At 47.1% G+C, this 13,602-nt stretch overlaps 1 protein-coding gene across 2 annotated transcripts; it reads right to left on the bottom strand.

Annotated features, from left to right (window-relative positions):
• Nucleotides 1–11,640: 11,640 nt before the first annotated feature.
• LOC123373593 (zinc finger protein 850-like) lies at nucleotides 11,641–12,473 on the bottom strand. Of its 2 annotated transcripts, none has more exons than XM_045022600.1 (2): nucleotides 12,436–12,473; nucleotides 11,641–12,092 (listed from the first exon to the last, which is right to left on the bottom strand). In XM_045022600.1, the coding sequence occupies exons 1-2, from the start codon at nucleotides 12,437–12,439 to the stop codon at nucleotides 11,659–11,661; spliced, it is 438 nt and encodes a 145-aa protein (XP_044878535.1). In that variant the 5' UTR covers nucleotides 12,440–12,473; the 3' UTR covers nucleotides 11,641–11,658. The 2 variants fall into 2 exon arrangements, with proteins under 2 accessions (XP_044878535.1, XP_044878536.1); XM_045022601.1 differs by having other exon boundaries at nucleotides 11,641–12,089; nucleotides 12,436–12,468.
• Between the last annotated feature and the right edge of the window lie 1,129 nt (nucleotides 12,474–13,602).

Genomic DNA, 13,602 nt, shown 5'->3' with positions numbered 1-13,602 from the left:
TCAGGATAAACCCTTTGTTTCTGGTGGGACTACAATTCACGACTCACCCTGGGTTTCGGGGGGGGGGCAGTATTCAGGTTACACCGCTTGTTTCTGGGGGGACTGCAATTCACGACACACCCTTTGTTTCTGGAGGGGACAGTATTCAGCGATCACCTCTTCCTTCTATTCATGACACTGCCCTTACATCCAGAGGGCAGGGGAGTCATAACACATCTCATGTTCCTACAAAGGACACTATTCAGCACACACCCCTCGTTCCCAGCAGGAGTACGATCTATGACACACCTCTTGTTTCTCCAGGGGGACCACACTTCATGACACACCCCTTGTTTCTTCAGGGAGCACTATTCAGAGGACACCACTTGTTTCCAGAGGGGCCAGTATTTGTGACTCACCCCTTGTTTCTGGAGGGCAGAGTACTCATAATACATCTCATGTGCCCAGCAGGGACAGTACGCAGGCCACACCGCTTCTTCTCACAAGGAGTACTATTGATCACACGTCCCTGCTTTCTGGAGGGAACGTTATTCAAGACACCTCTTGTTTCCAGAGGGGACAGTATTCAGAATTCACCCCTTGTTCCCAGGAGGAGTAATACTGCTAAAACACATGTTTCGGGGAGAGGGGGCAACATGGAGGAGACAGTATTTGTGTTACACCTGTCGTTTCTGAAGGAGACATTATTCAGGGGACACCTCTTGTTGCCAAAGTATTCATGTCACACTCCATGTCTCCGGAGGACACTGTACTCATAACACATCTCTTGTTGCCAGAAAGGACGGTATTCAGGACACACCTCTTGTTCTCAGGAGGACTACTATTATAAGGGGTGACTCATTGTCTGGAGGGGACACTATTTGAGACACACCTCTCCAGAGGGAACAATATTCAGAACATACCTTTTGGTCCCGATGGGGACAGTATTTGTGACACACCTCTCCTTTCCATAGGGGACGCTATTCAGGACTCACTTCTTTCGAATTAGGCTTCACAGAATTTACAAAGGACCCTCGGGGGTATGACAGGAAGCTCACACTGAGACAGATATATCCTTAAAAACTTTTTATTAAAATCAATGAAATTGTAACTCTGGGTATTTTACCATTGACTTACTAAGGTACAATTGCATTACTGCTATTCAAAAGATACATATGATAATATAGTATTGTATGCAGCAAATCTTTGGTTAACATACTTACACCCTTTCTTTAAAAGCAGCAAAGAATCCTGTGGCACTTTATAGACTAACAGACGTTTTGCAGCATGAGCTTTCGTGGGTGAATACCCACTTCTTCGGATGCAAGTAGTGGAAATTTCCAGGGGCAGGTATATATGCAAGCAAGAAGTAAGCTAGAGATAACCAGGTTAGTTCAATCAGGGAGGATGAGGCCCTGTTCTAGCAGTTGAGGTGTGAAAACCAAGGGAGGAGAAACTGGTTCTGTAATTGGCCAGCCATTCACAGTCTTTGTTTAATCCTGAGCTGATGGTGTCAAATTTGCAGATGAACTGGAGCTCAGCAGTTTCTCTTTAGAACCAGACTTCAAAGTTTTTTTGCTGCAGGATGGCCACCTTAAGATCTGCTATTGTGTGGCCAGGGAGGTTGAAGTGTTCTACAGGTTTTTGTATATTGCCATTCCTAATGTCTGATTTGTGTCCATTTATCCTTTTCCTTAGAGACTGTCCAGTTTGGCCGATGTACATAGCAGAGGGGCATTGCTGGCATATGATGACATATATTACATTGGTGGACGTGCAGGTGAATGAACCGGTGATGGTGTGGCTGATCTGGTTAGGTCCTGTGATGGTGTTGCTGGTGTAGATATGTGGGCAGAGTTGGCATCAAGGTTTGTTGCATGGATTGGTTCCTGAGCTAGAGTTGCTATGGTGCGGTGTGCAGTTGCTGGTGAGACTATGCTTCAGGTTGGCAGGTTGTCTGTGGGCAAGGACTGGCCTGCCACCCAAGGCCTGTGAAAGTGTGGGACCATTGTCCAGGATGGGTTGTAGAGCCCTGATGATGTGTTGGAGGGATTTTAGCTGGGGACTGTATGTGATGGCCAGTGGAGTCCTGTTGGTTTCTTTCTTGGGTTTGTCTTGCAGTAGGAGGCTTCTGGGTACATGTCTGGCTCTACTGATCTGTTTCCTTATTTCCTCATGTGGGTACTGTAGTCTTGAGAATGCTTGGTGGAGATTTTCTAGGTGTTGGTCTCTGTCTGCGGGGTTAGACCAGATATGGTTGTACCTCAGTGCTTGGCTGTAGATAATGGATCTTGTGGTGTGTCCGGGATGGAAGCTGGAGGCATGAAGGTAGGCATAGCAGTCGGTAGGTTTTCGGTATAGAGTGGTGTTAATGTGACCATCACTTATTTGCACTTATCTCCCATGTAGATTGGTCCAGGCTGAGGTCGATGGAGGGGTGGAAGCTGTTGAAATCGTGGTGGAATTTTTCCAGAGTCTCCTTCCCATGGGTCCAGATGATGAAGATGTCATCAATGTAGCGTAGGTAGAGAAGGGGCATGAGTGGACAGGAGCTGAGGAAGCATTTTTCCAGGTCGGCCATAAAAATATTGGCATATTGTGGGGCCATGCGGGCAGGGCCGCCCAGAGGATTCTGGGGGCCCGGGGTCTTCGGCAGCGGGGGGCCCTTCCGTTCCGGGACCCGCCGCCGAAGTGCCCCGAAGACCCGCGGCGGGGGCCCCCCCGCCGCCAAATTACCGCCGAAGCGGGACCCGCCGCCGAAGCGCAGCCCGGTCTTCGGTGGTAATTCGGCGGCGGGTCCCGGAACAGAAGGGCCCCCCGCCGCCGAATTGCCACCAAAGACCGAGCTGAACTTCGGCGGCGGGTCCCGCTCCGTCTTCGGCAGTAATTCACAAGTGTGGGGTCCTTCCGCTCCGGGGCGGAAGGACCCCCCGCCAGCAAAGACCTGGAGCGGAAGAAGCTCCTGCACCCAGTCCCGCAAGAGTTTTCCGCACCCCGCTCCAGGGGCCCCAAAAAACTCTGGTGGGGGCCCCTGTGGGGCTCGGGGCCTGGGGCAAATTGCCCCTCTTGCCCCCCCCCCGGGCGGCCCTGCATGCAGGTGCCCATAGCGATGCCACTGATCTGGAGATATATATTGTCATTAAATTTGAAATAGTTGTGTGTAAGGATAAAGGCACAGAGCTCAGCAACCAGTTGTGCTGTGGCATCATCAGGGATACTGTTCCTGACAGCTTGTATTCCATCAGCGTGTGGGATGTTTCTGTAGAGAGCCTCTACATCCATGGTGGCTAGGATGGTGTTTTCTGGAAGGTCACCAATGCATTGTAGTTTCCTCAGGAAATCAGTGATGTCACAGAGATAGCTGGGAGTGCTGGTAACATAGGGTCTGAGTAGAGAGTCTACATATCCAGACAGTCCTTCAGTGAGACTTCGAATGCCCGAAATGACGGGGCGTCCAGGATTTCCAGGTTTGTGGATCTTGGGTAGTAGATAACATACCCTTAGAGCCCCGACCAGGGTTATTCTGACTTGTTCCAGTGTTAGTGTAGGGAGTGTCCTGAGTAGATGGTGCAGTTTCTTAGTGTATTCCTCAGTGGGATCTGAGGGAAATAGCCTGTAAAATTTGGTATTGGAGAGTTGTCTGGCAGCCTCCTTTTGGTAGTCAGACCTGTTCATGATGACAACAGCACCTCCTTTATCACCCTCTTTGATTATAATGTCAGGATGGTTTCTGAGGCTGTGGATGGTATTGCGTTCTGCACAACTTAGGTTGTGAGGCAAGCAATGTTGTTTTTCCACAATTTCTGCCTGTGCACGTCGGCGGAAGCATTCAATGTATAGGTCCAGACTGTCATTTCGACCCTCAGGAGGAGTCCATGTGGAGTTCTTCCATGGGCACCTGCCACATGGACCTATACATGAACCAACTGCTAGAACAGGGCCTCATCCTCCCTGATTGATCTAACCTCATTATCTCTAGCTTGCTTCTTGCTTGCATATATACCTGCCCCTGGAAATCTCTACTACTTGCATCCAAAGAAGTGGGTATTCACCCATGTGGAAGCAGGGAAATAATTAACAAGGATTTGAAGGGATCTTAATGCATGTCAGTTAGTTAGCAAGAGTTAGGCTAGCTGTGACCCTAATGACGTGAGATTTGTAGAAGCGAAGATAGTGTGAGGCAGAGAATAAACTGTGTGAAAAGTTATTACGACCTTGCAATAGATAACCAAATATGCAGGCTTGCTTTTTCTAATAGTGAGACAAATAAGATAGCAGAAAGGCTTATGTATAAACAAATGCAATTGTATCTCTTTACTGTCTGTATTATTGTTAGTTATTGTCTGTAACAAAAGTATAAAGGCTTGCTGTAATTGTTTACCAATTGAGAGAGACCTGTCCGGGACAGGGGCGATCCTGTTTCCTAGGACACTCCCTCCCTCTATTGTAATTACTAGAGAAAGAATAAAGTATTTGATTTTGCTGCACCCAAACAAAAAGCGAGAACTGAGTTTTTCTCCGACACCCACGAAAGCTCATGCTGCAAAAAGTCTGTTAGTCTATAAGGTGCCACAGGATTCTTTGCTGCTTTTACAGAACCAGACTAACACAGCTACCCTTCTGATACTTTACACACTTCCTTGATAACCTGGGGGTAAGAGACACAGGCCCAGCCTTCCAGCTTTAAGTTTCTTAATTTTTGATGCAGAGCTTAGAAAAACTAATGCTAAGAGCTAACTTAGGTTTTAAGTTTAAGTTAGTCAATAAACTCTAATAAACAAAACTAAGAAGAAAAGCTTAGGGAAACCAAGCTTAGTCTAGTTCCCTTAAAACAAAGTTTAAGAACAACAAGGACAGCCTACTAATAATGGCTACTACTATCGTAGATAGAATAGAGTGAGTGACTGTGAGTAAGATAGAGTAAGTGAAAATGATAGAGCAGAGTGCAGTGAAGTGAAGTGCTCTAGCGAGGAGGGTCACCTCTTTTATAGGGCATAAGTGCCAGAAATCCTCCCTCCTATGCCCACAGTTTATTCCTCACCCACAAACATTAGACTACACTTACTCCATAGGGTAATAGGTTTGTGTGTATTGATGACACGTATACAGCATACGCACATAAGTTTCCTTGTGGTGTCCCTGTTAAGTCTGTGGGCATAGGAGGGTTGAAACCCCCCCTATGCCATTCTTCATTATCTATGGGTCTAGGTAGAAGGTTACAGACATAGGCGTGGATACTTATTTACTTCTATAATTTGTCACCTGTTAATACATCTATATTAAGAGCATTTACCCTGAAAAGTAAAGTTAACTTTCCTTAGCTTAACATACGGGATATAGCCTTAAAGTAATCTTGGCTGTAACGCAAGAGACCTCAAGTATTTGGTTTATTGTAATAGGTTTATAGATTTTTCATATATATTTTAAGTTTAATATAAAATATATCTATCTATGCAAGCAAGCTGGTTAGTCATATACGCTACATGACTCAGAATCAGGACAAAAGATTCTCCCATTGCATTCTCCTCTGAGCCGTTCAAACCTCCTTCACTCATTAGTTTTGAGTCATATTATTTACAAAAGTGCTAGCATCGTCATAATGGGGGAAAAAACAAATAAACAAACCAACCAGCCAGCCTCCCCATCTGCAAACAATCTCATCTCAGTAGGAAAAGTCCTACAACAGGCTTGGCCAACTGCAATGTAAACTCCAAATGATCTCACTGTATCTGAGATCCATTCAAATTCCCCATCCAGGTCTGTGACACTTTTATCTCACGCCCTAAATTACTGTTTTAGGAGCAAAGAAAACAAATTGTGATCCACAAACAGAGGGCTGAAAACCCTGAGTCATAGGACACATTCAGTGGTGGAACTGTAGAAAGTGGAGAAGATCAATTCCATATGGCTCTAAAAGAGGAAACACTGCTGGAGTAATTCAGAAGGTGGGAATCCCTCTGACACACCACTGTTTCAGGTGTCACAGAAGTTGAAAAAAAACAACATTTTTCCCCCTCTCGGTCATAGAGTCAGGGCCGCCCAGAGGGGGGGGCAAAGGGGGCAATTTGCCCCGGGCTCCGCAGGGGCTCCCAAGAGAAGAGCGGAGGCTCCCGCCTCCGCCCCTCTCCTGGAGCCTCGGCGCATCAAGCGCCGAGTCTCCGGCCGAGCCCCTGAGCCCCGCCCCGCTCAGAGCCGCGTGGTGAGGGGGCGGGGCTGGGAGCTCCAACGGGGCCTGAGCCCCGCCCCGCTCAGAGCGGCGTGGGGAGGGGGCGGGGCAGCTGCCTCCGCTGGGCGTGGAGCTCACAGCCCCGCCCCCTCACCATACAGCTCTGAGCGGGATGGAGCTCAGGCCCCGCCAGAGACGCGCTCGGGTAAGGGGCTGGGGTGGGGAGGGGGGTAAGAGGCCAAGGCCGGGGGCGGGGGCGGGGGGGGGGAAGCGGGACCTGCCGCCGCCGCTGCCGCCGCCGCCGCCGCCACGGAAGCGCAGCCCGGTCTTCGGCGGCGGGGGGCCCCTTCTGTTCCGGGACCCACCGCCGAAGTGCCCCGAAGGCCCGCGGCGGGGGCCCCCCCCCCCCGCCGCGGGTCTTCGGGGCACTTTGGCGGCGGGTCCCGGAACAGAAGGGGCCCCCTGCCGCCGAAGACCCCGGGCCCCCGGAATCCTCTGGGCGGCCCTGCATAGAGTCACCAGGCGATGCTCTGGAAATGGCTTTGTATGGAGTAGTCAGGACTCTGGGGAAGCCTCCTCTCTCTGAGCACACAGTCAGGGGAAGAAGCTTACACAGCTACAACTTTCCTGGGTCTGATCTCAAAGCATTCAGCATCCCCTCCCTGCCTCACCGTGCGCTTCCCACAGCGAGTCTGCCCAGGCAGGATCCTGGGGAAGCCAGAGGGCCCTGCACCCCAGCTCCACAGTCAGCAGTGACTCTCAGACAGCCGGGAGAACAGAAGTTTTATTATTCGACAGGAAGGCAGCGTAGAACGGAACTCGTTAGCACAGAAATCAATGACTTTCAGCCCAGTCCATCTTGGAGAGTTGTGGGCCAGATGCCCTGGATTCTCACTCTTCCAGTCCCCCCAAGCAGACTGCCAGCTTCCAGCGACCCAAACTCAGACAAGGAGGGGGAGCAATGGGGGTGTCTTTGTGTCTCTTCCTGAGCAAAAAGTCACTCGGTTGCATCCCATTCCTGGGTCTCAGGTTACAAAGGCACTGTGTGATGGGTTCAGTCACAGACACCCCCTTTGGACTGTCACCTGAAGTACTGAAATGACCTCTGAGCCCGTTTTCCCTGCCAGCTTGGGTCTTCCAAAACCGTGCCTTGTGGAGCCAGGCACGCTAGCCTGCTGCAACACAGACCCACGGTCTGAACCACACCTCCAAAGCTGCAGGCTTTAAGTGAAAACAGCTCAGTAGCTTACTTGTCTCCAGCACCCAGACACCCAGTTCCCAATGGGATCCAAACCCCCAAATAGATCCATTTCACTCTGTATAAAGCTTATATGGAGTAAATTCATAAATTGTCCATCCTCTGTAACACCGATAGAGAGAGATGCACAGCTGTTTGCTCCCCCAGGTATGAATCACTTACTTTGGGTTCATTAATAAATCCTACTTAACATCATTTTTGTTTAAGTGGTTTCAAGTAAAAACAGACAGAACAAAGTAAGTCGCCCAGCAAAATAAAGCAAAAACACACAAGTTTAAGCCTAATACATTAAGAAACTGATGACAGGTAATAGCTCACCCTCAGGAATGTTCCAATAAGCTTCTTTCACAGATCAGACTCCTTCTTAGTCTGGGCCCGATCCTTTCCCCAGGTAGTGTTAGTTCCAGCAGACATCTTGCTAGTAAGCAGAGGACTGCTCATGACTGGCCCCCTTTGCGCTGCTCCACCCCCTTTTATAGTGTTGGCACAAGGCTGGAATCTTATCTCTCTGGGTCCCCACCCCTCCTGCTAAATGGAAAAGCACCAGGTTTAAGATGGATTTCAGTACCAGGTGGCATGGTCACATATCACTGTAAGACCCCTCATCTCCATTCCCCATGGGCTGGCCCACACCTACACAGGAAGGCGTTCAAGTAACTAAGGCCATTTACGACTGATTCTTTCTGGAGCACCCTTAAAGGCCTCCACTTAATACATTTACATCAGTGAGACAAGTTTATATCTTATTCTCCTAGCTCCAGATATAGAGATAATACATGCAAACACATAGGATGAACACACTCAGTAGATTACAAGCTTTCTAATGACACCATACAAGGGGTATTTAACATAAAGCATATTCCAGTTATGTCATATTCAGAAGCATGTTTCCATTAAGCATATGGAGTGCAACGTCACACACTTGTCACAGCATAGGTGCAGGCAGCTGGAGCAGCCTCACCCACCCCAGAGGTCTCAGCCAAAGTCACACACCCCTATTACCACCACAGAGGGAAACTGAGGCACACACTGTATTCATGCGAAACAGTAAAACTCACATAGGCTCAACAGTAAGACTCACATACAACATAACAAGGGAAAATCCCCACTTCGTCACACCCTCTATCCCTGCTCCTTCTCTGTTATATTTACATTGAGAAAAATGGGGCAGAACCCAGGGCAACGTGGGAATAACTGAGAATGAGACAATCTGTCCTGGTGACTAACAATCACTTTGCAGTGGGAGGAAAAGTATAAACGTGATGCTCCAAATTTCATAGAATCATAGAATATCAGAGTTGGAAGGGACCTCAGGAGGTCATCTAGTCCAACCCCCTGCTCAAAGCAGGACCAATTCCCAACTAAATCATCCCAGCCAGGGCTTTGTCAAGCCTGACCTTAAAAACCTCTAAGGAAGGAGATTCCACCACCTCCCTAGGTAACCCATTCCAGTGTTTCACCACTCTCTGAGTGAAAAAGTTTTTCCTAATATCCAACCTAAACCTCCCCCTCTGCAACTTGAGACCATTACTCCTTGTTCTGTCATCGGGTACCACTGAGAACAGACTACAAAAAGTGATGGAGGTTGTGTCCAGTGGTGAGGAGATTTGCTACATTACCCTGGCCGCTATATGGGCTATTTTCTTCACTGAAAAAAATAGTTGTGTTTTTACATCAGGATCCCTAACTCAATCTAGCTAACTCCATGGAAGACCCTACTAGGGTCAAGGCCCAGGTAGATTTTAACCTCCATGTACTGAGTAAAGGTCTGTCCTAGCTCCCCCACCTGGGGCTGACACACATTCCTGGAGGGACGCACACTTCCATGACGCAGAACAAAGGAGTTGATGAAAAACACTGTGAGCTTCAATCCGAGGAAGGGTGAGCTGCAAAAGGGAAAAACAGACAACTCACGTGAAGGAGCAGAGACGCCACAAATGCTCCCTTAAAGTTCACTACTTGGGAATTAGCAAAAGGAAAAAAGCAATCTTTTCTGAGACCCAGACGAGATTTTCATGGTGTTTATCTCCCTTGCAGCTTCTCTGGTGATAAATAAGAGAAGAGTCATGATAGAAGAATTTCCCACACTCACAGCATTTATAGGGTTTTCTCTCCCGTGTGGCTCCTCTGATGTTTATTAAGGTTTGAGCTCCGAGCGAAGGTTTTCCCACACTCACGGCATTTATAGGGTTTCTCTCCTGTGTGCATCAAGAACATAAGAACGTAAGAACATAAGAGAGGCCATACCGGGTCAGACCAAAGGTCCATCTAGCCCAGTATCTGTCTACCGACAGTGGCCAATGCCAGGTGCCCCAGAGGGAGTGAATCTAACAGGCAATGATCAAGTGATCTCTCTCCTGCCATCCATCTCCATCCTCTGACGAACAGAGGCTAGGGACACCATTCTTACCCATTCTGGCTAATAGCCACCATGAATTTATCCAGTCCCCTTTTAAACATTGTTATAGTCCTAGCCTTCACAACCTCCTCAGGTAAGGAGTTCCACAAGTTGACTGTGCGCTGTGTGAAGAAGAACTTCCTTTTATTTGTTTTAAACCTGCTGCCTATTAATTTCATTTGGTGACCCCTAGTTCTTGTATTATGGGAATAAGTAAATAACTTTTCCTTATCCACTTTCTCAACATCACTCATGATTTTATATACCTCTATCATGTCCCCCCTTAGTCTTCTCTTTTCCAAGCTGAAGAGTCCTAGCCTCTTTAATCTTTCCTCGTATGGGACCCTCTCTAAACCCCTAATCATTTTAGTTGCCCTTTTCTGAACCTTTTCTAGTGCTAGAATATCTTTTTTGAGGTGAGGAGACCACATCTGTACACAGTATTCGAGATGTGGGCGTATCATGGATTTATATAAGGGCAATAATATATTCTCAGTCTTATTCTCTATCCCCTTTTTAATGATTCCTAACATCCAATTTGCTTTTTTGACCGCCTCTGCACACTGCGTGGACATCTTCAGAGAACTATCCACAATGACACCAAGATCTTTTTCCTGACTCGTTGTAGCTAATTTAGCCCCCATCATGTTGTATGTATAGTTGGGGTTATTTTTTCCAATGTGCATTACTTTACATTTATCCACATTAAATTTCATTTGCCATTTTGTTGCCCAATCACTTAGTTTTGTGAGATCTTTTTGAAGTTCTTCACAATCTGCGTTGGTCTTAACTATCTTGAGAAGTTTAGTATCATCTGCAAACTTGGCCACCTCACTGTTTACCCCTTTCTCCAGATCAATTATGAATAAATTGAATAGGATTGGTCCGAGGACTGACCCTTGGGGAACACCACTAGTTACACCTCTCCATTCTGAGAATTTACCATTAATTCCTACCCTTTGTTCCCTGTCCTTTAACCAGTTCTCAATCCATGAAAGGACCTTCCCTTTTATCCCATGACAGCTTAATTTACGTAAGAGCCTTTGGTGAGGGACCTTGTCAAAGGCTTTCTGGAAATCCAAGTACACTATGTCCACCGGATCTCCCTTGTCCACATGTTTGTTGACCCCTTCAAAGAACTCTAATAGATTAGTAAGACACGATTTCCCTTTACAGAAACCATGTTGACTATTGCTCAAGAGTTTATGTTTATCTATGTGTCTGACAATTTTATTCTTTACTATTGTTTCAACTAATTTGCCCGGTACTGACATTAGACTTACCGGTCTGTAATTGCCGGGATCACCCCTAGAGCCCTTTTTAAATATTGGCGTTACATTAGCTAACTTCCAGTCATTGGGTACCGAAGCCAATTTAAAGGACAGTTTACAAACCTTAGTTAATAGTTCCGCAACTTCACATTTGAGTTCTTTCAGAACTCTTGGGTGAATGCCATCTGGTCCCGGTGACTTGTTAATGTTGAGTTTATCAATTAATTCCAAAACCTCCTCTAGTGACACTTCAATCTGTGACAGTTCCTCAGATTTGTCACCTACAAAAGCCAGCTCAGGTTTGGGAATCTCCCTAACATCCTCAGCCGTGAAGACTGAAGCAAAGAATCCATTTAGTTTCTCCACAATGACTTTATCGTCTTTAAGCGCTCCTTTTGTATTTTGATCATCAAGGGGCCCCACTGGTTGTTTAGCAGGCTTCCTGCTTCTGATGGACTTAAAAAACATTTTGTTATTACCTTTGGAGTTTTTGGCTAGCCGTTCTTCAAACTCCTCTTTGGCTTTTCTTATTACATGTGCAATAAGGTGTGAGCTCCAAGTCAAGGTTTTCCCGCACTCACAGCATTTATAGGGTTTCTCCCGTGTGGCTCCTCTGATGGCTTAAAAGGCATGAGTGCTCGGTGAAGATTTTCCCACACTCGCAGCACTCATGAGGTCTCACTCTGGCATGGATTCTCTGATGACGTGAGCGCCTCTTGAACTTTTTCCCACACTCAAAGCCCGTGTTATTTCTCTCTCCCGTCAGGATTCTCTGCTGGGCCGTGGCTTCCTTGAGGCCTTTGTGAGTTCCCCAATAATTAACAGATATTCCAACTTTCTGTGCTGGCTCGTTTCCCTGCCGCTTCTCTGGCCTGTGCTGCCCCTGAGAACCTTTTCCCTGCTCACAACTCCTGGACACACTCCCTTTGCATCTTTGCAACAATGCCCCACGTGCTTTCACTTGCTCCTCTTCCTGATGAGGCTTCTGCTCCATGGTCTCTCTGACCATCCCCTCACCTGCTGGGATAGAGAAAGAAAAACCTCAGAAACCAGAAGGGAAAAATGGGGGGAAAAAACAAGAGAATAGCTGGAGATAGAGAAAAACCGGGGACTGAATTTCCCCAAAAGTGAAAGAGGAGGGGATAAATTCTACATCCAGTTCCCACCCAAACACTCAGGGAGAAGGGACTTTGGGGAGGGAACGAATGCCAGGAGTTAGGATGGGTAGGAAACCATGAACAGTATCTGCTCTGAGGATATGACACCTGCTGAGGACCACCCTGAACCCAGAGACCTCACAAGGTCTTTGCTGGGAATCCCAGCTGTTTCCTTCAACAGCTGAGTAGGTTTAATGATCTCTCACCCATGCAACTGCCTCTCAGGATCTCTCTTTCCTCTGAGCCCTGGCAATCTGGAGCCCACGGCTCTTCCCCTCATTCCAGCTGGGAGATGACATCGGGTTTGGAAACTGGAAACCCTGCTCAGGGGAAAGACGACCAGTGAGATCAGGTAACACGCAAAATAAGAACTTACTCAATTTGTGCAGTAACAATGGTTCTCTGAGATGTGTCTCCCTATGGGTGCTCCACTGTAGGTGCTAGCACATTAAAAATAGCTGTGTAGATCGGTGGCTTTCCACACTACTGTACCCCTTTCAGGAGCCTGATTTGTCTTGCGTACCTCCAAGTTACACCTCATTTAAAATTACTTGCTTATAAAATCAGACAAAAATACAAAAGTGTCACCGCACACCATGAATTGCTGACTTACTCATTTTTTACCATATCATTATAAAATAAATAATTGGAATATAAATATTGTACTTACATTTTAATCTATATTATATAGATCAGTATAAACAAGTCATTGTATGAAATTTTACTCTGTACTGACTTGGCTAGTGATTTTTCCGTAGCAACTCTGGAAGACCTCTGCGTACCCCAGGGGTACATATATTGCTGGTATAGACGCTGCAGCTCAGGCTTAAGAGACTGAGCTCCAGCCCAATCTGCAACACATTCGCAGTTACATACAGCCCGCCAAGGCCAGTCTGGGGACCCAGGCTGGGAGGGTCTCTCCCAGAGGCAGCACAGACATCACAAAGTGCAATACAGTTGTGTTCTCACATTCTGCTTCCCTTGGACCCAGTCATTACACATTCATATGTGGACAGTTTTTGATCATGTTTCACTCCTTCGCACCCAGTGACTAACAAAGCACATTGAGACGGAAGCTGACCCATGCATATTTTTCATTAAAGAAACTACTAAAGACAGACCCCATTCTCCAGAGGGAGACAACGTCAAAGTGAAGGGCTAGGATCATGAATCATAAAATCACAGAAACATATGGGGTAAAAGGACCTCGAGATGTCAGCTAGTCCATCCTCCAGCCCTGAGGCAGGACCCAGTATACACAGACCATCTGTCTAACCTCTTCTTAAAAACCTCCAGCGACCAGGATTCCACAACCTCTCTTGGGAATGTATTCTTGTACTTATCTATACGCACAGCTGGAAAGTTTTTCCTAA

Source organism: Mauremys mutica, chromosome 7 (assembly GCF_020497125.1).
Source record: "Mauremys mutica isolate MM-2020 ecotype Southern chromosome 7, ASM2049712v1, whole genome shotgun sequence".
Classification (NCBI taxonomy): Eukaryota; Metazoa; Chordata; order Testudines; family Geoemydidae; genus Mauremys; species Mauremys mutica.
The sequence above is the reverse complement of the archived record's forward strand: the minus strand, read 5'-3'. Positions and strand labels throughout refer to the sequence as shown.